Raw genomic sequence first — 25,647 nt, 5'->3', positions numbered from 1 at the left:
TTAGTGTCTGTTGGCCATCCCTCCACTAGATATTCAACTTCCTCACCAGCTAGTCCCTGACTATATCTGTCTGGTATTTGGTGGTAAGCAGGGACTGTAATACTGTACAGTAGGATGGTTCTCTGAAAACGGCTGCTGCTGCTGGACATGTGGTAGATGAGACCGGTGAGACTGAACCAAACAGTAAATGTGCCATAAAATCAATGCTATGATCTCAAAGAAGCTAAAAAGCTACTGTACATAGAGCTGAGCAGAGTTGTGTGAGGTCATGGTTAGAAAAACTGACCAATTTTTACCAATAGTCAATATAAATAAAAAGAACGAAAAAAGAAAAAATACACTAACCACGACCACTGGCTCAAAGCATCACTCAGAGAAGAAGGTTTCCATCATACGATATGTGGTCCATTTTTCATGTGGGATGATTCATTTTCTGCATTTTCCAAACGGTTTCCATTCTTGTCCTCTGTGTGATTGAGAGATAAAATTAAGAGCAGAACAAGCACTGCCAAATGTCTAAACACACATACAACAACAAACAGTTCAAACAAAAAAGGAAAACATACACACCTCCTCTTTGCTGACATCTTCTTACTAGAACTAGAACCAGAACTAGAACTAGAACTAGAACTAGAAATCCAACTACAACACAAACATAATGATGTCTGGTCGAAGATTTCTGGTCCTCTGATGATCGTGTTGTACCTTGATAAAGATAGAACAGCAGTGTTTGTATCCAATATCAAATGCAATAACTTCCTTTTACATATCTTCTTTACAAGATGTTACCAAATCAGTCACAAAACAAACATTACACAGCTTGGCCAGCTTGGTGCTATAAGGTTAGGGCTTATTTACATACAGTAGAAGTCAAAGGCTGCAGAGCTGACTGGCTTGAAAACTAACTTTTCCACTTATTACATTTTTATTTTATTTTATTTTAACCCTGACCCAAGTTGTAATAAACCAGACATAGAATTTAATGTGATAAGCTGTTCAAAACTGAGTGGCTGTGAAAATACATGATGTGTCTTGAAGTCAGATTTCTGAAACAACAGTTTGCTTTTGATGCATTATTTGTACAATATGAGGGTAATAAAGTCATTGCTAAATGAGCAGCCATGGTACTAGTTCAGTGTGTTGACCTACCATTAAGAGCTACCTTTCTATAGTTTGATGGGGTTGTGTTGTTGTTCTCTCCATCATTAGTCTGATTCACAGTCAAGACAAAGGACTCTGTGGAGGAAGACTTTATTAGTATTACACACTACAGCAGTACACAGAACCTGGTGAAGGACAGCCTTTAATAAGCTATATTGAGTCCACTTCCTTTTCTTCTGGGTGTTGTCAATAGTATGCAGATCACAAATGTACGTTCCCGAGTCATTAGATGTGACGTTGGACAGATGAAATGTGAGTCTTCCCTCTAGGAGTTTGTTTTTATCAAACTGCACCCGTCCTTCAAACTGCTTATCCTGAGACTGTGGGACATCATCATTGTTTTTGATGCAATAGAATATCTTGTATGATGTTCCTTGAGTGTTTGGCAGGAATATACAGTGGACATGGACTGGAGACACATCAGTCTTGGTCAAACTGTTCATTGTCAAATTGATGGTGCACTTCTCCCCTGCCGGACAGTAAGTCCTTCCCACCTCAGACATCCCTGTAGAGGAGAGAGCAGTACAATAAGGAAGAATAAAAGGAGTTTATAGTCAATACTTTCTACAGTTCAGTGTGGTGGAGTAGGCTTGGTGAGCAGTAATTGTGCTACAAGATACAAGTTTCACATCAGTATTCAATCCAAATGAATGCAGTACTCCATTAAAAGAAGTTCACTACATGTTTATTTTGTTCACCATGAAACTAACCACAGACAGAGGCCATGACAAGCAACAGGATCTTTTTCCTGCAGAGAGAAAACAGTTTTATTTTATTAATACAGAATAGACTGGTCAATCACTAATACTTATTAACCTCATAATAAATCTACTTTTATATTTAATACTTATAAATGTGTACTCAACATGAATTACATATTATGTGAAAGTCTGAAATACTTTGAGTATGATAAGCATCTGTGCAGGTATCACATAAATGTCCTGTATGCTGTGCAAGATACACGCCAACAGCCTCATTCTTGTTCATCTTCTGGATGGATCATCACAGGGGAGCAGGTGCAGAGGAGGACAAGACCAAGTGCTGTGCTCTTGTAGAGCCGGCGGTGACCTGGAGTATTCCACTCACAGAGACTCCATGAGGGCTGAAGCATATGCTAGGAGAAGGAAACAAAAGTTAAGATTGCATTCATTGTCATTATTATTGACTTATGGACTGACATAATTATATTTAGGAACTGACTGGAACTGCTAACCGTATGATGGCTTTTCCTTAACAGGACGGACTACCCAGCCACCTCACCATCACTGGTTCCAGCAGCCTCTCTGCTGCCATTGTTGTTGAAATGCAGTGCTGCCAAGAGAAGTCTGTAGTAAAAGTAGAATGTCACAAGTTGTGCATGTTAATAAATCCAGAAGTAAAAACAACATGTAGAAAATGTTTTCTTGTGTAGTGAGGAAAGGCAATGTGCTGCTGCTGACAGCGGGCCTGATGGAGTTGTATGCACCGAAGGCACTAGCTGTGAGTCGCACCTGGTTCTTGCTTTGGTATCCCATGTTGAATTCCATCAGATCGCTGGGATGATAATCCTCTGGTCTAAAATGAGTGCCACACACGACCAGCAGTGAAGTCCCATCTCCTCAGCTGCACAAAACACATCCAGGCAGGAAGATAGTGCTGTTTATTTCCTGTTAGGAAACCTGTGGACTCCATGTCCTGGCAGGCTGGAATTTGTGCAAGCACCACAAATGCAATAATTTACTGTGATGATCATAAATGAATGCAATACAAAACTACTGAAGACACACTGACTCTGTAACAGGAGCTCTGACTGATTACTACTATAGTGGCCATTTGTCCTCAAATAAAACCTTTAACTATAAACTAAACATAATCAAAGGGCCACTGACGCACCATGGGTGTGGGATAACGCAGGCAAAAGAGGGGAGATGAAAAGATGAATGTCCATTCAAAAATATTGCGTTTGCGGTGATTTATTTCAAAATAATAAAAACAAACAAAAAACAAAGAAATCCAAAGCTGTTGCCGCCTCTAGTGCGCTGGTAAAAAACCATAGGCCCACCCAGGTGCATGCTGGTACAAGTGTGCCTACCTACTTAAATAAACTTTAAGTGCTCTCAGTGATAATCAACTAGTAAAACTAAACCCAAAATAAATCCTATCAATCTAAATATACTAAACAAATAATTAACAAAAATATTATCCAATTTTAATCCAAATAAAGTAAACAAAACAAAATTACTTAATTAGTAAATTAGATTTGAAACAAACTATAAACAATAGCTAAACTTCACAAAATTAACAAATAGCTCCTACAACTACTACTATTACTCTCCACACTGAGCTAATATGGCGAGAATGGCAGAGCCTAGCATCATGTAACTCCCTCTCGTGACGTAATATGACACGATGTTGGGGGGAAAAGCCTTATTAAATGTTTTGATCAAAACTGTCACCTTTTCAGTTAAATTTGTGCTCTCATGTCTTGAAAAGCATTTCAAATCCTTCATTAACTTTTCAGATGTTTTAATGTTGATAAATTCACTAAGTGGGAGCAGAATGTCTTTCCTCCAGAAGCATTCTCCATAAAAACACCAACAACAGGCTTTGTGCTGCATATTTTCACATCTCTCCCATCAGGTCACTGTGCATGCAGCTGCACCACACAGACACTGTGGTGCTTTGTTTTTATTCATTCATCTTTCTATTACAGCATTTCTCCTCATTTACTGGCTTGCCTGGCCTTCTTGTGTTAAAATGCTTATAAAAACTGAAACCTGTGAATCCTAACAGAATACGCACGCAGCTTTCATCAATTTAAATAACATTAAACACCAATAGAATTGCAAAAAATGTATAGAATACAGAAACTATTTATACGAAGAAAAAGATGTACAAAAAGTAGAAACATCCATTCATCCAATGTGTAAGGAAGCAATGAACATTTAGCATTTACAGAACAAAACTGTTGTGTTTCTGCCCACCTGGTAAATGTAAGTCCAATATTCATTCTCTTTTAGCTCTAAGTGTCTATTGAGCAGCTAGATGCTTCACTATTTTCAACATAGGAACCATAGGACAGATACAGTTTGAACAAAGTCTGATGCGGCTCAACTAAAACAGTAAATAACACCAGTAATTATCTGAGGGTGTGACAGTAAACAGGAAGCAGTAGACATAACATTGCTAATATAATGGACATACTTAACAAAATTATTAGTGAAGGATGCAGTCTTATTTATCTGGTTGAGGACACATATTAATATCAATAATATCATGTAAGCAGTGTTATCCTGATTCTGCCATGCCACTGGATGGTTTAAGACACTAATGTCAATTTAAAAGGCTTCAGCTCCACTGAGGAGGGTTTCTGTTTGTTCATTTTTTGGCTGCTGATTTTGTGGTCTTTTGTCTAGCGTTATTTAAAGTCAGTTAATGTCATATGATCTTTTGAACAGTTTGTCCAATGAAAGCAGCTCCAGTCTGCCTGCCGGCTCCTGGTGAATTATCATAGTGTCCTTTAGTGCCACCTCCTGGAGAAAAATATTAACTACAAAAAATGAACCCTTCATACAACAGGTCAGTTCTCAGCATTGAGAGTCAACTGTGAGCCAGTTTTAAAGGACTTTTCATTGTGTGTTTTGTTTATTTCACATCAGTAATAGCCAGCTCATTCTAATACTATTGTTCTTCATTCTCAATAAACAGCTGTAGCTTTATTTATTGTCAATTGAGAGACAAAAAAATAGCATCAAAGCAACATTTCTGTTTGATTGCCACCTCTGTGTGTTAGTGAGGACTAAATCTATTCTGGTCCAACAGCTAACAGTTGTGGACTTAAAAACAGTGTTTTAACAGTGTTTGTTATTTTGTAATTAAATTATGAAACACCATTACATGTAACTAGGGATTCCCCAACACCGGTTGTATTACAGGCTATATTAACCAACATAAAAACTATATGGGCTAAAACTTTTTAACTGTAGGCTTTTAACTATAGGCTACATTAACCAATGTAACTATATATGTCTATATGGGCCTATATAGTTTTTTACATGGGTTAATATAACCTACAATATAATGAACCATTGTATTGAGCTATATTTTAGCTGATACAGATGTATTACATATCTAGAAATATGGCTGAGTTTATCAAACCAAAACCGTGACAACACAGAGTTGAGACCAGGAGCCTGTGTGCTTCTATTTGAACAGTTACCCACCAATTACATACAGAAACTGTGTCTGTCCCCAAGGAGTTATTCACACAGGTCTAAAAAAATGTATACCACTTCTGCAATAGTACAACAGCATAGGAGAGTTAAATGGACTCCTAAACATTAGATCCCTGTCATCTAAAGCTGTTTTATTAAATGATCTAATCAGATTATCATTTTGATTCATATTGTCCTACCTAAACCTGGCTGTGTCATGAAGAAGATGTCAGCCTAAATGAATCCAGTCCTGTCCATCCCTGTAGTCATACTAATACTAACATTCACCAAGATACTGGCCAAGGAGGTGGAGCAGCAGCCATACTCAACTCAGGCCTAATAATCAACCCTAGACCTAATCTTAATTATGACTCATTTGAAAGTCTTGCTCTTAGTCAACTAGGCTGCTTTCCCTCAGTTAGTACTCCTTTATTATATATGATCAATCTTCCTTCAGTAATAAACTAAGTACCACACGAGTGAGTAACAAGTCTCTAAAGACTCTCCAGCTGGTCCAGAATGCAGCTGCTTGTGTTCTGACAAAAACTAGAAAGAGAGATCATATTACTCCCATCTTGGCTTCACTGCATTGGCTTCCCGTAAAATTCAGAATAGAATTCAAAATCCTTCTCCTCACCTTCAAAGCTCTCAATGGTCAGGCTCCATCATATCTTAAAGAGCTGATAGTACCTTATGTACCTACTAGAACACTGTGCTCCCAGCATGCAGGTCTACTTGTGGTTCCTAGTATCTCTAAAAGTAGAACAGGAGGCAGAGCCTTCAGCTATCAGGCTCCTCTCCTGTGGAACCATCTTCCAGATTTGGTCCGGGGGGCAGACACCCTCCCTACATTTAAGAGTAGGCTTAAAACTTTCCTTTTTGATAAAGCTTATAGTTAGGGCTCTTAGAGCTCTTAGCTTATGCTGCTATAGGCTTAGACTGCTGGGGGAGTTCCATGATGCACTGAGCTCCTCTCTCCTCCTCCCTCTCTCTCTCTATCCATCCATCTATATCCATTAACATTCATGTACTACTAATGCATTCAATAACCTAAAGTTCTTCCCCAGATGTGCTTTCTCATCTCACAGGTAATCTGGGCCTGTAGACGTCCGGATGACAGATTCCAATCCCGGACCTTCTAGCTTCATTGTTGATTTTCATTGTGCTTCTCTCCTCTATCCTTCCTTTCTCTCTTCTCAACCCCAATCGGTCGAGGCAGATGGCCGCCCACTCTGAGTCTGGTTCTGCCTGAGGTTTCTTCCTGTTAAAAGGGAGTTTTTCCTTGCCACTGTTGCTCATGTGGGAATGTTGGGTCTCTTTAAAGTTAAAACCTGAAGAGTTCGGTTTAGAACATGTTCTATGTGTAAAGTGCCTTGAGATAACTCTGTTGTGATTTGGCGCTATACAAATAAAGATTGATTGATTGATTGATTTATTGAGTGAGTGGTTACAAACTACAGTTGTAACTGCAGTGTGAGAAATGAATGATCTCAGTTCCAGCCATAAAACAATGTGATGAGAGAGTTTATAAATTAATCTAGATATGCATGCATTAAATCAGAGCTCATTTTACTTCATTTGGCCTGTTTGGACTATCTACATTCATGCATGCAAAGTGTATATTTTACTATGAAGTATGGCAACCTACTGTATATAGACTGTAGCCTACAGACTGAGAAATACACTCATCTGTCCACCAGGAGGTAATAAAGGAGAAAAACCATAGACTGTATATAAGAAATAAGAAAAACTCATTCTGACCACTTAGTGAGAAATGTAGGGCTTGCTCCCTCATGACATCCATTAAATATCCATTAATTAAATTAAAGTATTAAATACTGAACAATACACAAATATAATACAGCCAACAATAACTCTATCTGTCCGTCTGTCTTATCCCCAGTTATAATCTTGCCTATGATGTCACTGTGAAGTGAAACAGCAAGATCCAGGATTACAACATGACGTTACAGTTAGTGTAGCTGTAGACTCTGTGAGCTTTTTGGAGCACAATAAGGTATTTGATTATAACAACTAGAACAATGTGGCCGTTGGGCGCTGCAGCATATTTACTTACCAAAAGACACACACTCATAGAATAAAGCAATGAGAAGAATGTATATTTGTATATGAAGTGTCCCAAACACACTTGTGTCCTGGGTGTGTTTGTAAATTATCATCGTTAATGTTGTTATTGTGTGATAATTCTGTTGGAGTAATCAGAAAGTATGAGTACCTGTAACCTGAGGTGGCTCCAATGTCTTCTTCAGTCTCTTTCACTGGCGATCCTTCTCACAGCACTCAGCTGAAAAGTAAATATTTCAAATGTGTTTATTATGCTGTTGAGTAAATGATAATCCATGAGTGTAGTTGAGTCAGATTGTTGTTTGAAATTAGATCCACATAACCAAGGCTATGTTAGGCCATGTGTGAATGAGATGGTGTATGTAAATGAGAATTAATGTTGTTGCTGTGTGATGAAATAGTTAGATAGGTAGGTATTTTATTAGCATGGTAATGCTAGCACGTAGGTAAGAAAGTGAAGCAGCAATAAAATGTTTATTTGTACATTAATTGAAATATATGCATATATAGGCATGAAAGGGTTAATCAGAAGGTATGAGTACCTGTAGACTCAGGCGGCTCCAATCACCTCTGCTGTCTCATTACTGTGGCAAAAATCTAAGTAATAATTTCTATATCTTGGTAAGGATGAGTAATGATAAAGGAAAATGTGAATATTCATTACCTCAGATAAATGTAATGTTTTATGCAAGTATTGTCTAAAAACCGGTGTTACACCAAAATCTGTGACCGTCAGAAATGGTGACCTGTGTGTTGCTGGCTCTCTGCTGAAGAAGTTGTTAACCTAAACTTCACATTGTATGTGTGCGAGTGTGTATGTGTGTGTCCGCAGGACCCTCATTCATAAATCAAAGTTTTTGTTAGGCGAGTTGTTACTGAACTCTGGGACAAATATGTTCTGAACCCTGAGACAAAGAGGAACATAATGCGTGAATTCATGTCGCTGAAGGATAATTACATGGAAGGCTGTATGGGTGAGTAACAAACTGTAGCATTAGCATTAGCATTAGCTACTGTGTGGATTGTGTTTTGTGGTTTCTTACCTGACTTCTCTGGAGTTTAGCTTGCGTTAATGTCATGCAGTGGTTAGCTCTTGTTAGGCACGTTGAAAATGTCCGTAACCATAACAAAATATCTCCTCTCTCCTTTGTTATCATCTTGACTAAAAAAGTAGTCCCAAGTTGCTGTAGCTCCGGAGTAAGTACAAAGAATAACTGCAGACTATGTATTTAACATTGAAATAGAAATTGAAGTTGACATGAAATTAAATGCGAAAAAAGAGCCCCCTGAACCATGGAGGGGATGGAAGGGGTTGCAGAAAGGTGAACGCACAGACGGACGGACGGACGGACGGAGCAACATCCCACTCTCCAAAGATAGTCGGAGGATAGTTAATGAAAAGAGGGAACAGTAAAAGACAACAATGGATATTGCTGATGAGGCAAAATATAGGTAAACTAAAGTTTAAAAAGGTTTAGCATATTTCATAGCCTATAAAGGAAGGTAGTTTAAAATTGATAAAGTATAGGTTAATCACTAAGTTGATGACACAATGAGAAAAATATATTCTATAGTTTACATTTAGTAAATATGTTGAGAGCTGCAGAAAGAAAAGGCAAGGAAGGAGGTGAGGTAAATTAAATATCTACACACGTAAGTCACATCTTTTTAGCACTAGACTATAACTTCCATCAATCAGAAGTATTTATCCATTCATCCATTTAAAGATAGAAAGTGACTGAAATAGAGTCAACTCCTATGACTGAACAACAAACTGAAGTGAACAACACTGAGGCCCTCTACAGAAAAGGACAGAGCAGGTTGTTCTTTCTGAGGAGGCTCAGGTTCTAGTGAGCACCAGGTTGCTATGGATGTTCTACCAGTCTGTGGTGGTCAGGTCATCTTCTTTGCGGCAGTGTGCTGGGGAGGTGGCATCCAGAACTGTGATGCAAATATACTGAATAAACTGGTGAGAAAGCTCTGTAGTGAGGATGGAAGTGGACAGTGTGGAGGCAGTGACAGAGAGGAGGATGAGAGGAAAGCTGGAAGCTGTCATACAGTCCCTCTCATCCTCTCTATGCCGAGCTGAAGCAGCTAAGGAGCATGTTAAGCCACAGACTCATCCAGCCACGTGCCTTTCATACCATCATACCAGCTCCCATTACTTCCCACTCCCATTAAAAAAGACTGATGCTGTCTTTATTGTTTAATCCCAGGAACATTGCATACACATATTATCTCAGTTTATCAGACTTGTCTGAAAGCCTGACATCCTGAGGAGGTAGGTCAACTTTTCGGAACACTGGTTCTGGCTCACGGGCTGTATGTTTGACACCCCTGATCTAAGGTGTTGATGTAAAAATTGGATTCATATATAAATATGGGGAACAAGTCAGAATTGCAAAAAGTATTACACATTACCCTGTTCCACTGTATGTTTACATGTATTAATTAATCTGAATTTAAAAAATATATTCAGAAAAGATAACCGAAGTGAGCAGTACAACCTTACTTCCTAACTAAGAGATCTGGAGAAGAAGAAAAAGAAAGAAAAAAGTTAGAATTTCTGCCATCCACTGCTCTGTACCAGAGGATTTCAGGTCTAAGTAACGACGACGACTTCTGCCCTGAGGGGGCAGTATGCTGTTGCTGCGTCAAGCCTACCAAACCAGAAGAAGCAGAAGAAGAAGTGAGTAGTACAGCTGCTGGCGGCGGAGCAGTAGGTTTGTATGAGAGCAAGCTGCTGTCAGTGGGAAGAAAACACACGACCGTGTTCTACGGTGTCTCCTCTGCTGCTGATACAGGTGAGTCTTTTACAATCCGACGACATTAAACTAACCATCTCCTCAACTTGTCCTCCAGCAGCTTCGCGTATATAATGTACGAGAATCCCCCTTCGCGTTGTCATGCAGCACAGTTCAGCCGCAAGCTAACTAACTTTGCCTGTCAAATTGAAAAGCTGTACGCTGCCTTTATGTCAACACTGTGTGGTAAAAATCTGTCAGTAATATTCACAAAACTGCTCATTTAATCTAACGTTTCCATAGAACATGCATACGCTTTTGTCGTTAGTAGTAGTAGCTTGACAAAGAAGCTAATGCTAGCTGACCTCAGAGGGCCAAGTGAAGTTAAAGGGTTGTAAACGGTGTAAACGTAGTGTGGATGCAGCATTAATGATAAAACACACTGTAGGAAATATTCACAGATATTTTAGTTTTTAAAACGTCATTTGTAAGCTGTGTCTCACTGCTGATAGCAAATGATACTTTAATAACTTGTTTACTAATGTCAACTTTTCTTTTTTTTTTTTGAAAAACAAATTAATTTCACCAAATAATGAAAGTTTTAATAATGCTGAAAATGAACTGTAGTCACCAGTACAAGAATATGTCGTAAATTGGTAATGAAAAAAAGCTTTAATTCAGGAATATTTTACGTAATATGAGTAATAATGCGACGCTAGCTGACGTCACCTGGCCATGTTTGGCTGTTACCAAAACGCTACAAAGGCTGCAAATGTTTAATATGTTAAATTATAGTCATTTAACATTATCACTTTAAAGAGTAGCGTGGTGTTGCAGGTTGCTCTGACCATATTACATCACAGTGACGTCAGGCCCATAGTTTGACTTTGCACCCTGCAGTAACATTATTGTTGTAACTTGTATTTCAGCCAGCCAGTTAAAGTATGTGGCGGTTCAGGATATGCAGGCCCAGTCCAGTGCTGCACTTATCAGCTCACCTTTCACACAGATAACGCCTCTCCTGAGGAAATCACATGCAGATGAAGCTCAACTTTTCCTTTTTAAGATTGTGTTCATTGACCATATCCAAACCCGCAGCCACATTTCACAGTTTAAAGTGTTCCACTAGATTGCTAAAGAGATTTAGTTATGTAAGGAGGTTTGTAAAATGTGGGCTGAGAGTTCACTGACCCTCAGCCTCGTCATTGTGAATGGACTGCAACCTGAGCTAATACATTTCCAAACTGAATCTGGATTGACCGCAGCTTGTAGTCAAGGCCGCATAAGTAACTCTATTTCACTCTGTAATAAGACTATTCATTCATAATTGTACTCATTTGATCTACATATGCACTTGTGAACATATAAAGTGTGACTAAATGGAATATTTGTTTCCTTTCATCCCTGCTTCAGTGTTATTCATCATACTGTGTTAAAAACAGGCTTACATTTCTTCTATTTCTTCTTTTTTAGATTCATAGAGACACATAGAGGAGGATGTCTGGGACTGTGAATAACCCTTTCCAACATCTTGTTGAACCTCTGGACTCCAAGGTCCCAAACCAGCAGTTCTACAATCTTACCAAACTTGGAGATCCCAGATATGGTAACAACAGTTCTTAATCAGATGTTTATATGAAGTCTTTATGTCATTGGAGTTGTGTTTTAGTAGCATATATATTCCTGAGGAGTTTACCGTCTGACACGTTCTGTTCCTCAGACCGTCTGCCGTTCTCCATCCGGGTCCTCCTGGAGTCTGCTGTCAGGAACTGCGACGAGTTCCTGGTGAAGCAATCGGATGTGGAAAGCATCCTCAACTGGAAGCAGACCCAGACTCAGACTGTGGAGGTGCCGTTCAGGCCGGCTCGTGTCATCCTCCAGGACTTCACGTATGTCTGAACCCTTCTTTTGACTTCTCAGACTGTCAGTGAGTCAGTACTATAGGTTAATAACCATAGACTAACCTCTACAGGACTCAGTCATGGTACATCAGAGTCATTTCTACTTGGGCTTGGAGAGAACTTATTTGCTCCAGAACATTTTTAAGAAATGTAGGATCCATTGTTTTTGGAGCTTGACCAATGGCATCTCTGCATCTAACTGCACAGACTTCCACTGTTCTATTTGTAATCTGTCTCTTGTGAGTATCCTAGCTTTACACACATGTGATACTAAATTGTTGGAGTACCTTTCAACCTTTTAGTGGCTTTGAGGTTAAGACGTTGACCATGAGCTGCAAAATCCTCTGCTCCAGTCTCTCTGCTTGGTTGGAGTCAGCTGTGTGATGAAATGATAAACAAAGGATCAGATTAAGTCTGGCAATACTCTTTATTTTTATTACTGTCAACAAATCTCATACAAACCAAAACCAACAATGAATATATTCTACTAACAAGTACTGCATGTGTTTATCTAAAGCCTGACATAATGTATTCCTCTGTGCCATAGAGCTCCATTGTTGTCCACAAATACTAAAAACACAGCATTGAGCCAGTGGGTCACATGTTCCTTCAATACCATGAAACCAACCAAAACCAACCAACCAAACCCAATGTGGATTAAAGTGCAGTTAAAAATAGTTCCCAACAAATACACTATTTCTGATTGTTTGTGTTTGTTAAAAAGTAGCGCCCAGCTGTTTTATAGGAAAGTATTGAGCCTTTTTAAAGATTGGTATCCCCAGTTGGAATCAATGGGTTTAAGTCTGAGTGCCATAGACAGGCTCTGGAAGTCAAAGTATGGAGGGAAGTTGTTGGTGTTGGTCTTTTCTTGGCATTTGTTGACTGGTTTCTATATATGTTAATGAGAATTGTAATTCATGCCGTCTGTTCAGTCATTACAAAACATTAACAAGAGCTCCATCGTGAGGACACAGAATCTTGTGCTAATGTGTATTTATATTGTTATTAAGATAAAGGTGACCTCAGGTATCACTCAGTCTTGATTTCTAGATACATGAACCTGATGATAAGGGAGGGTTAATTTAGCCTGATGATGATGACTGATTGACTGGACTAACTCAGAGCTGCTCTGCAGTGGTGTCCCTGCTGTGGTGGACTTTGCAGCCATGCGTGATGCTGTGATGAAACTAGGCGGCGACCCCGAGAAGATTAACCCTGTTTGCCCAGCGGACCTCGTCATCGATCATTCCATCCAGGTGGACTTTAACAGGAAGTAAGACTGGTTTCATCAGACTCTTACCACCATGGCACCATCAGCTGATGCATACTGTACTAATCTGCAATAAACAAACATGCACATATTTTACTGCTTCTTTTTCCTCAAGGTCTGACAGCCTTCAGAAAAACCAGGACCTGGAGTTTGACCGCAACAAAGAAAGATTTCAGTTCTTAAAGGTATGAAATGTTAATCATTAATTATTCTTTATATGTAATAGATATGAATTCTGAAGGGATTTCTTTAACCTGTGAATATGTTCTTTTGCCCTCTCAGTGGGGCTCTAAAGCTTTCAGGAACATGCGCATCATTCCTCCCGGTTCAGGAATCATTCACCAGGTCAACCTGGAGTATCTGGCCCGGGTGGTGTTTAACTTCGACGGTTACTTCTACCCCGACAGCCTGGTGGGAACAGACTCCCACACCACCATGATTGATGGCCTGGGTGTTCTAGGCTGGGGTAAGATGATGGTCGCCACACCGGTTTACATTATGACATGTATAATAATAATAAATAAGAATATTGCTCTTCTTTTTTTTATGATTCCTTGAATTGTCCATGAATTGTAATGTGATCATTAAGTTGTAAATAAGTGTGTGGTGTTACCTTCAGGTGTGGGCGGAATAGAAGCGGAGGCCGTGATGCTGGGTCAGCCAATCAGCATGGTTCTACCTGAGGTGGTTGGATACAAGCTGTACGGAGCTCCAGACAAATTCATAACCTCCACAGACATCGTTCTCACTGTTACAAAGGTATGTGGACTCAGTTTTTACAGCTTTTACATACTTTTATCATATCCAGCATTGCTGACGTCACCATCTTCCTTTCAGCACCTCCGTCAGGTGGGTGTAGTGGGGAAGTTCGTGGAGTTTTTCGGCCCGGGCGTGGCTCAGCTGTCCATCGCTGACAGAGCCACCATCGCCAACATGTGTCCAGAGTACGGAGCCACGGCAGCTTTCTTCCCTGTGGACAACGTCAGCATTCAGTACCTCGAGCAGACCGGTGAGTGTCAGCTTAAATTCATTTCATGTGCACTTTTGTCAACTTCAGAACTATCTAATACATCACATTTGGTTTTCCACTATTTTTTGATTATTTGAAACCAGCCTGCACTTATTAACTTATCAGTGTAGCAACGTGTGGGGCCATAAATGCAGAAAATATTGAAGATAATAGACGTTTTCTTTATACATGGTACACTTAAGTTAAAAATATTCTTCATTTCTTAACACACCTCTTTATGCGTTTCCTTCATTTTGTCTCTTTTGTCTTGATTCAGGGCGAGAAGCAGAGAAGCTGGCCTACATTACAAAGTACCTGAAGGCAGTGTCCATGTTCAGAGACTACAATGATGTCTCTCAGGATCCAGATTTCACTCAGGTCAGGCTCAGTATCATGATGAAGCTTTAGCAGTGTCAGCACTGAATGTAATGTCACTGAACTACCAATCACTGTGTCTCTCTCTCTCTCAGGTTGTAGAGCTGGATCTCAGTAAAGTGGTTCCATGCTGCAGTGGCCCCAAAAGACCTCAGGATAGAATTCCTGTTTCCAGCATGAAAGAAGACTTTGAAACATGCCTAGGAGCAAAGGTAAGTGCTACTCCCATCATGAAGAGGAGACATTGTGTGGTCCGTCGTTTACAATCAACATAAATGTATTTTCTCTGCAGCAGACTTACTATTAACAGTAAGGCCCGACTGATACTGGATTCTTGTTGCTGATATGAGGGAGAAGGGAAGATATCGATGTATTAAATATACATAAAATGCAGCTTGTATATCTTTTCTTTTTTTTAATCAGCACATATCAAATGACATAAACACCAATACTGATTAATCTGTGATAGGCCAGTATCGGCTGACTGATATATCAGTCGGGCTCTAATTAACAGGGTTGAAGACACTCCCTAAGTAAGCAACATTAAGGTGCTCCCCTCCCACAATGCAACACTATGTATGAGCTAATGTTACAGTAGCACCGTTGTGAACATGTAATAGTTAAATCCCAGAATATGAGGCGACCCCCAGTTTTTTATTAATTATTTCCAGAATAAAATACCGTCACACATTTGGGACAAATCAATTATAAATGATTTTGCCCTTTTTAAAACAGTTACTTTTGGCAGTTATGTTTCTACATCTTGTGATGCTAATGGGATTTCTAGTTTATATAGTTGTTTGTTTCTGATTGAATGACACTAATGATGTTTCCAAGCAACTCATTTACACATTACTTTAATAAGACATCTCTTAAACTTGAGGAAATGATTTCCCAGACAGGAATTCATGTCTCATATGGGTTCAACCTAATTTAGTAAATGACTAGTTTAAAACTAGCTAGTAGTTACTAAAAACCTACTTAATGATTTTATAACTACTTCTCTGTAGGATTGAGGATTGAACCCCAAGACTTCCTGGTACAAAATGTCACATGATCTTTCTGACTTGTGCTTTACTCAGATACTACTTGAGTTAAATCATAATCTTGCCAGTTTTAGATTATTTGAAATGAGAGTTTGTATGTAAGGGATCAGATAAAGAAACTCAAACTTCATGTGATACTTAGCCTTATTGCTCAATAATAGTGTTTATTTGCTGTTCAGTGTCTATAACTTCACTGATGTTGTTGTCAGTGCACTGCTTAACTCACTCCACTGTTGTTTTGTCCTGTTTTTAGCAAGGCTTCAAGGGTTTCCAAGTGGCCCCTGAGCGTCACAGCATCAATGCCCCCTTCCAGTACAACGGTAAAGAGTACACATTGAACCACGGCTCGGTGGTCATCGCCGCCATCACCAGCTGCACCAACACCAGCAACCCATCTGTCATGCTAGGAGCCGGTGGGTTGGTTTTTTTTCTTCACTTAATGATATTTCTGGAATATCACAGAATTTACGGGGAGGCTGATGATTTTAATGAAGAGAAATGGGTTATTTTCTTCTCTCAGGTCTCCTCGCTAAAAAGGCAATAGAGCACGGCTTGAGCGTGAAGCCTTACATAAAGACAAGCCTGTCGCCCGGCAGTGGAGTGGTCACATATTACCTGAAGGAGAGTGGCGTGATGGAATACCTCTCTCAGCTGGGGTAAGATGATCCCACACTTGTTCACTGATATGGAAGAACAGAAGACAAAGATACATGATGTGTTTACACAAGTTCACAGTTGAAATACAGATTTATGTCAGGATATAGTACAAGGCGGCCCCTTTACTCAGCTGAAGATCATTTCTCACAGCAACAGAGTCAAATATTGTTGCAGCATCAGTTCAGTATTCTCCAATATGAGCATCAAATGTCTCATGAAGAGTAAGGTGAATTAAGCTGCCTCTAAAGACTGAGTGTCTCTGCCTTTTCAGATAACAAAACATTGATTACAGATCTGAATTGTATAGTTGAGATTGTTTTATTATAATTTTAACTTATCTGCAAATGTTTATAAGCTTCTATTAGAGATTCAGAAAGATTCAGATTTAGTAAACTGGATTTGTACTTTAACTGGACAGAAATCCCTACACTGCATGTTCACTGATTTACAGCATTGCCTGAATACAGCCAGAGATATTAAACATACAGCCAAATCTCTATGTTCTTATGGTATATACTCATCATATTGCCTACACTTATACACAAATAAGTGTTATTTTAAGTCTTCCCAGACAAAAATAGAAACTATTTGGACTGGTTATTAAAAGGAAATGTTAGTACAGAAATGCTACACATGTGTTTGTCCACCAGAGGGCGCTGACTGGTTACTTTTCTCAAAAACTGCAAAATGTGCACTACATATGATAGTCCTTAAAAATATAAATATAAGGATCTTTATTACAAAATGTGATAATGCTAAATGAATATTGAACAATGATGTGTTATCTTATTGTTACCCTAATATAAAGTGTGTGTTAGTGTGTAAGGTCTATACATGGACCAGCCAGCTTAAGTCAATATGAAGCTAAAGCTCTAAAGATAACATTCCACCATTAAAACCATTATTTTGTCTCCTCTTGTTAGCTTTGAGGTTGTTGGCTATGGTTGCATGACGTGTATAGGCAACAGTGGGCCGCTCCCAGAGCCAGTGGTGGAGGCCATAACTCAGGTACCAGTGGTTTATATTAAGAGGCTCCACTCTTCAATCTATACTGAGCTGCTTTTCCCTCCTCATCTTATCTTTTTCTTTTCCCAGCATCGCCTGTGCTTACATGAATACTGTAGACTCTAATGTTGAGCTTTGCTTTCTTTTAGTTTGTCTGCTCTCATTCCACAAGCTAAACATTAATACATTTTAAAGCATACTCGTCTTTTTCTATCATATGAGGTCTTCACAGTGATGCGTGTGTGTTTCAGGGAGATCTAGTTGCTGCAGGAGTTCTGTCAGGAAACAGAAACTTCGAGGGGCGAGTTCACCCAAACACCAGAGCCAACTACCTAGCTTCTCCTCCGCTTGTCATCGCCTACGCAATAGCCGGCACTGTGAGGATCGACTTTGAGAAAGAACCCATTGGTGAGTAACTACACAGGAAAAAAAGCAGTTGAGTACACAATGTGCTGGTGGGCATGCTGTTGGATTGGATACAGTTTGCTTTAGTCATTGGATTTCAAAATTAAAGTAGCACAAACAGTAGTTATAATGTGATTTGACAAGCTTGACATTCAAGATAGCTTCCAGGCTGAGTCTATGAACGTAAGACTGACGTATATGGAGGCAGTACATAAAGATTGATTCTGTTTTAGACTAGTTATTTTTATGCTGGAAAAGAGGCTTTTGTGTGTCATCGGATTTTTTATTTAGTTTCACAGCCAAACCGTTATTGAGCTTGAAGAAGAACAACATGTTTTCTCTTTTTTTGTCTTCTTTTATAGCTATTAATTCTGAAGGCAAAGAGATTTTCCTGAGGGATATCTGGCCCACGCGGGAGGAGATCCAAGCTGTGGAGAGACAGTTTGTCATTCCCTCAATGTTCAAAGAAGTCTATGAAAAGATTGAGGTAGAGTTCATTTTTAATGCCATAGCTGCTTAAGGACTCACAGCAGTCTGATATAAATGTGTGATTGAATTTCTTGGTGTTGTTGCAGAAAGTGAACGAACGCTGGAACGCTCTGGTCGCCCCCTCTGATAAGCTGTACACCTGGGACCCCAACTCAACTTACATCAAGTCACCACCATTCTTTGATGGTTTGGTAAATAAACAAATCAATACCTTTTCCCAAAGATATAGGAATGCAGTTATTGTATGGAAGTTGAGGGCTGCCAATTTTAAGAAAAGCATTTTAATTAAATAGAAATTCCAACTTCAGTGTTTTGTTGTAAGATGTATGAAAACACAAATTTAAGATTTAAAATTCTATTGTATTTTATAGTTTTTATTTTTTATTAAACCCTGAAACGATTTGCACTATCATAATAACAAGGAAACTGAATGTGAAATAGACTGTAGAGTGGATTTTTCAGTTGAATTTCTATAACGGCCAGATGTTGGCTCATTTCCAATGAACATAAAAGGGAATTGGCTTTTTTTTAATGTTCATGTTTACAAAAGCAAAATTGTTCCCAGGCTTTTATTTTCTGTTTTGGTAATGAAATCTGTCACGGCCAAACATCAAAACCACTGGGAGGAATCTAACATTTATATTGTACTCTGCACAGCAGTCAGAGGCCACAGGTCACCTGCTCTGGTTGCCAATGTTGCGAAAAAATAAGCAACTTTTTCTGTCTAGCAAGTAAAGATACAGTAGTCTGGTTGCAATGTTTTGCTTCAGATTAAACTGGAAATCTTTCAAGGTTTCATTTTGGCAGTAATTAAGTAGTTTCAAACACCAAATAAAAATTGGTCTTAAAACACGCATACACATAAGTAGAAAATCAAATTTAAGTTATTGAATAAATGAGTGCATCTGGACTTCCATACTGGAGTAGTGCTGTTACTAATACCTCAATTATTAGTACAACCATTACTATTTTAACAAGTACAATTATTACTATTATTTCTACTATAACCACTGCTGATACCAATACCGGATACTCCCCTTGCCTCCCTGTTTGTCTGGGATTATGATTGGCCTAAAGTCACATAACCATATACCCAACCTATCTTGGTAGATAACCTATTGGCTGATGCATATCTGGATGTACATAACTGGTTATTTCTTTGTATATTTTATTTAAAAAATGTCCTGCTTTTTAAATACCCTATTTAAATACTGCTTTTATGATGAGCTTGATGAAGGCCATAAGCTAAAACACACGTTGGTCTAATAATTAAGTTGTTCTATACCTTATATACCTCTATACCTTTTCCCTTCTCCATGCACCATGGAAGTAGGTAAAGTTGTGTCACAAACCTCTACGCTGATACCCATACTTCAATCAGAAAGTTGTCTATCATCTTGCTTTAATTCAGACTATGCAGCTGCAGCCTCCCAAGTCCATAAATGATGCTTACGTCCTGCTGAACTTTGGCGACTCAGTTACCACAGACCACATTTCTCCTGCTGGGAACATCGCTCGAAACAGCTCTGCAGCACGCTACCTGACAAGTAGAGGGTGAGTCCTGACTGCACTGAAGTGTTGGGACGTAGATTTCCACATTTGAAGATGGTGTTTCCAAGCCTGTTCAGAAATGTATCCGAAATTATCCTTGAAATCCACAACCAAGACAATATAAAAGCTTACTGTTCCACCCCGTTATGTGTTTTGACAGTTTGACCCCACGTGACTTCAACTCTTACGGCTCCCGTCGAGGTAACGATGCCGTGATGGCCAGAGGGACGTTCGCCAACATCCGCCTCTTTAACAAATTCCTCAACAAGCAGGCGCCGCAAACCATCCACCTGCCAACTGAAGCAGTGGTGAGCACTTGCTACACCTTTCTACCTCTTTGTAACACACTGTGGCACTCTTTGGTCGCAACTGTGTCAGTTGTCTTTGTCTCATTTTCGTAGTAAGTGTAGGGAAAAGCAACCACATGGTAAACGGTGTGAATTTGGCTGGTCCCAGCTGAACCTTGACAATAATGAGTCTATAAAATGTCTAAAAATAGTGAAAAATCACTAAGTGCTTTAAAATCAATGGCAGCAAAAGCAGTTTCTGACTGAGGGAGACAACAACCCATTCATCATGTTCATTGTGTTTACTGATCATTGCTAAGTGATCAGTCAGTTCCACCCTCACAGAAGCCTTTTTTTGGCTCCAGCAGCCATGAAGGAAGAACTATATTTAGACCTGTTTCCTTTTTAATTGAAACGCAGGTAAGTGAGGTTCCTGAAATAGTTTTTATGATCCTGGACAAGATACTGCTGTGGAAACAGGATAAATGTGACTACGCCTACTAACCAGCCAACTGGAACCCAGCATTATATGACACATAATACATAAACAGTGCTAGCGCTGTGGTCAAAGTTATTTGCTACTTTTCAAAGTAAAAGCATGGTGGAGCCTGATGAGCTGACGTGATAACAGGTCTCTGCTTACATCATTTTTATTTTCTATTAACGTGACATTTCTTTGAGACATATTTTTAGACTCATCTCACATCTCAACATTGTAATTCTGTGTTGTGGCCTTTTTCATCCAGCTGGATGTGTTCGACGCTGCAGAAAGATACCAGCAGTCCGGAGTGCCTCTGCTGATTCTGGCAGGGAAGGAGTACGGCTCAGGCAGCTCCAGAGACTGGGCGGCGAAGGGTCCTTTGTTACTGGTGAGGGTCACATGTCCTCAGTCTTCCTTTATTTACCCATCAGCACCATGAAAGAAAAAAACAATTCATGCATTGTGTTACTGTGTTTTTGCTATACTGAGCTAGCTTTTTCTGGCTGCACATCATTAGTCAATAGTTTGCTTATTCGTTATCTCATGGCCAAAATATGAAACTTGACCTAAGTATGGACAATTGGGCAAACTCAGTCCACTGACGAACACCGTGAGATTTGACTGAAAACTCTTGAAAATGTTTGTCTTTTTTTAATTCAGGGTATAAAAGCAGTTATAGCTGAGAGCTACGAGCGGATCCACCGCAGTAATCTGGTGGGGATGGGAGTGATCCCTCTGGAGTATCTGTCAGGAGACACCGCTGACAGTTTGGGACTGACCGGCAGGGAGCGCTACACCATCGTCACCCCCGAGAAGCTAACGCCCCGCATGATAGTTGACGTTAAGGTATGTCGAGTGATCCGGCTCATTAATCTACCGTTCACGTGAGTTTAAATGCGGCGCTTCACATTTTCTCTTTGCATCCTCACAGCTGGACACAGGAAAAATATTCCAAGTGCGGATGAGATTCGACACTGATGTGGAACTGGCGTATTTCCACCACGGAGGCATCCTCAACTACATGATCCGCAAGATGTCCGAAAACTAACATGACACAGAAAAGAGAGCCGTTCTTCTCAGCTACAGTCCAACACGGAATCACTACAACGAGCAAGAGTAATGGTGTAACGACAGAAGAATTACCGTCCAGGAATAATCCAATCATTGTCTACGTTTTGTGCCAATGCTGCTACTGCTGTGAATATTTAGTTATGGTATGCAGGGTAGGACGATGCTTGATAGGTAAATACAGTCAACTTTTTGGTAATTTCCACCAGATGTCCTCCAATATTTCATTTTCCTAAAATGAACTCATTTCTAACTTGCTCTCTGTGGGTGTGTGAGGGTTTCAAAGACAGCAGTGCACTACAGCTAAACCAAGGCATGAGTTACATGGGTCATCCAGTACCACTCATTGATATTCAAGCAGGGAGCTTAGTTCTGAACAGAGAACAGCTCAGATTTAGAAAAATCTGGATGGTTGTTTTATCAGTCCTGAATTGGGTGGGATTAGCGGATTGGAAGGACATGGTTTTGGGGGAAATTTGAGGTTGTACATGAAGTTTTTAGTCTCTCACATTAAACAAAGCTCCCAGGCCAGAATCCAACCTGGGACATTGGTGGTTACACTGTTTTAACCATTCAGTTACCAGGACAACTCTCATTTATGTAACTTCTCTTCTAATGTTTTTTTCTTTATTCTTTCACAGTAATCAAAAGAAGCTGATAATCATTGTTGATAAAAACAATTCTAACAATCCCCGCTATGATAGGGGAATAACTGATCAATGAACTGATTTATAAGCAGTCCTAGTTTACATCATTTAGCTAAATCCACTGGTTAGAACTGATGACTAAAACTACAAAAACAAGACAACAAGCAAGTCTAGTAAACACAAATTAGAAACCGAGGATGTGTGGAGACTAACATTCATTAACTCCACTTGCTTTTTTTTCCTGGAGCTTTCAACCACATCTCATGATTTTTATGCCTCACCATCTCTCCTGAATATGATATCTTTTACAAGTGCAAGTGGTATTTCTAGTTTATCTATAGGGAGAGTCTGCTCTGTGACAAGTGAGCAAACGCCACTGGTTAAAAAAGACCATGAGATCTGGTTGAAAGCTCCTGGAAAAATCTAGTCAGTGGACCTGGAGTGAGGTGTGTTTTTGTAAGCATTGGTGGTGATGGACCAAGAAAATCATGTAGGAGGAAATAAAGTTGTGCACTGACTGAGAGAGAAGAACATTATACTGAAATACTGTATTTACAGTAGTAGTTACCTGACTTTGCACATGTGCTGAGGGGGAACCATTGTTCCCATTTCAGGATGTAATTTTTATTCATAACCAAACATGCTGTTTAAATTCATGTTTCCTCTAAATCTTTTTGTCTCTGTCTCTGATTTAATATATAAAAATCTGCCTGTTTGTGTTTGTTCAGACATTCCACTGTAAAGCTGCTTTTGCCAGTGTGTCACGTTAATGTTATTGACTGCCTTAATAACATATCTGATCATAATATATCTTCAAAGATGTCGGTGTCCTCTTACTCTTGTATTTTAAAACTGATTATTTTCATTTCAATTGAAGACTGATAAACCTATGTTCTTGTTTAACAGTTATTAAAACATGTCTGAATGCATTAAGCCATAGAACACTGATAAATAGAATAAAAAAGTGATTTTCCTTTTTTTGGAATGTGTTTATATAATTCTCTTTCTTTCTTTTTTTTTTTACAAACTTTTATTTATTTTAATTTCATGTATTTGTATAGAGATCCATGTAGAACGTTGCCATCTGATGCACTGATGCAATTTTTGGCAGAGCTTTAAACGTCAAACACCAACACGATTACAAGACTGTACTGGAATCCTTTTTGTTTTTCTTAATACTCTGGAGAATAGGAACCTTGAAATAGTCCCCCAAAAAAGCCCCTTTCATTCCATAAATAGGCTGCAGGCTTTTTAAAATCTTTAAAGAGTTTGGGCAAGAAAATGACTGTCTAAGCCACTCCTCACCTACTGAACAATTTTCCAAAAACTCAGGAGATGAGAAGAGAAATGAGTTTTGTGGTTGGCTTTTTCTATATGGTGCATTTCCTGATATTGGCCAGTAGATGGTGCACAGATAGGTTTAATGGGTGATATGATAATGATAGGTGATGGAGATCAGATATGTGAAATGCTGACATTTCATTGGTTTGACTTTGTATTGTACTCACAACAAATAGTTTTTACTTTATTTGATACAGTAGGACATAGAGTTAAATGTCCTCAAGTGGTAAATATCCAGCATGGACATGCATGGTTAGAGCTAGAGACACTGAAAGATGCCTTGAAGCCTGGTTTCCCCCTTAAACTATAAATATAATTTAGAAAAAGTACAAATCACATACTGTGTATCTAACATCACTGAAGCTGCAGTATATGATACAGGTGGTTTATGCAGGGCACTAGCAACAGTTTTGGGGATACTGAGGCGAATCCCTCCGTTCCATTTCAAAATAAATGCAAAGTCTAATGTACACATAGCGGAAGGATGTGAACAAAAGTCAAATGATGCAAGAACGTGTTGAAGTTATAACATTTATCCCAATTTATATATTCATCTGTTCAAACATCTACTCAATTATATTCTCTAAATTGTAATTCCCAACATGTCTCAAGACTAGACAGAGTATAAAAACAGTGTAATGAAAAAAATATCATCATGTTACTTTGATTTATTGTAGAAGAATGTCCTTGCTAAAATGCCCACATTCCTGCCTCCATGGATGGAAATATTTGAGTTGTCTTCTGCATCATTTATACACTTTACCCCCCAAAACATTCAGCCTTACATTTTCCAGTATACTACTCAGAATCTAATAACAGCTGTAGAAAACAACATACTTCAAACTGAGTCCGCTTTTGCCCTCAAACCCCCTTCTCAACTATTGTTATTCTAACTTGCACGGCTGCATAATAAAGAAGAGTAAGTGATACCACTGAAGTGAGGGAGAGTGAACTCTGACTGGCAGTGTACCACAGTGAAAACAGACACCTTCATCACCCTTCTGTTCTACTTATTACATGTACTCTTCTTACCGGAGCCGACCAGTAGTTTTAAGGCTTTTTATTATTGCCCGGACTGAGGTGTTTAAGTTAACATCCTTGAAACAATTGGTTTTTGTTACAATTGTAAAACCAAAAGACAGATTTTTTTTTTTTTTTGGGCTCATATGCTTTTAGTTACATATCTGCTTTTACACTTTGGTCAGTATATTGATTTAACACTAACTCCACACGAGGATGATCTTCTCGCTGTGGTTCATGTTCCACCAGCCGTTTGTTGGTGGGTCAGAACGTCAGAGTAAAAAGAGGCAGAGGGGTGGAAAAATCTGGTGGGGGGAAGAGTAGTAGTTGGTGTGTGTGTGTGTGTGTGCAACATGTGCAGCTGGCTTTTTATGTCAAACATGACCCTGCCAAGGTCCAGCACACCTACAGCATGTGCATGGGTTCACACAGGAATACATTATGCTGCAATTCAGCGCGTGGACAGAACTCATTTGAATTATTCAAACCTTTGAAAACCTCAGACTTTAGATCACTTAACTAAATGAGCTTAAATCTAAAGCCAGTAACTTGCTAAAAGACAAATCTGTCTTTACTTTAGAACTTTGCACACTTAAAACTGTACTTAAAAGAAAAGTTCAACATTTCGGGAATTAGTTTTTGCTTTCTTTGCAAGTAAGATGAGAAGTACCAATCTCATGTCTATGCATTAAATATGAAGCTGGAGTCAGGATGTTAGTCTGTTACCATGAAGACAGGAAGCAGTGGGGAACCACCTACCTGCACCTTTTCAGTCTTCATGCCAAGCTAGGATAACCACATTCTGACTCCAAACTATTGTATGTAACAGTCTCAGGTGTGCTGACCTGAATGCTAAATCATTAGCATTCAGCTATTTGGTGTTAAGCTGACAGTATGAAATGTTATCAAATG

The 25,647-nt window shown here is 39.2% G+C and overlaps 1 protein-coding gene across 1 annotated transcript; it reads left to right on the top strand.

Moving 5' to 3' along the window:
• The first annotated feature begins 10,122 nt into the window (after positions 1–10,122).
• aco1 (aconitase 1, soluble) lies at positions 10,123–23,359 on the top strand. Its single transcript, XM_053342958.1, has 21 exons — positions 10,123–10,243; positions 11,657–11,789; positions 11,904–12,072; positions 13,220–13,357; positions 13,470–13,539; positions 13,637–13,820; positions 13,974–14,113; positions 14,192–14,363; positions 14,641–14,741; positions 14,834–14,950; positions 16,038–16,197; positions 16,305–16,440; positions 17,365–17,449; positions 17,698–17,854; positions 18,214–18,338; positions 18,427–18,531; positions 19,752–19,894; positions 20,052–20,199; positions 20,925–21,047; positions 21,320–21,505; positions 21,591–23,359. The coding sequence occupies exons 2-21, from the start codon at positions 11,681–11,683 to the stop codon at positions 21,705–21,707; spliced, it is 2,685 nt and encodes an 894-aa protein (XP_053198933.1). The 5' UTR covers positions 10,123–10,243; positions 11,657–11,680; the 3' UTR covers positions 21,708–23,359.
• The last annotated feature ends 2,288 nt before the right edge of the window (positions 23,360–25,647 follow it).

The sequence above is a fragment of the Scomber japonicus genome, chromosome 22, assembly GCF_027409825.1.
Source record: "Scomber japonicus isolate fScoJap1 chromosome 22, fScoJap1.pri, whole genome shotgun sequence".
Lineage (NCBI taxonomy): Eukaryota > Metazoa > Chordata > Actinopteri > Scombriformes > Scombridae > Scomber > Scomber japonicus.
Note: the sequence above shows the minus strand (reverse complement) of the source record. Positions and strands in the feature narration are given on the sequence as shown.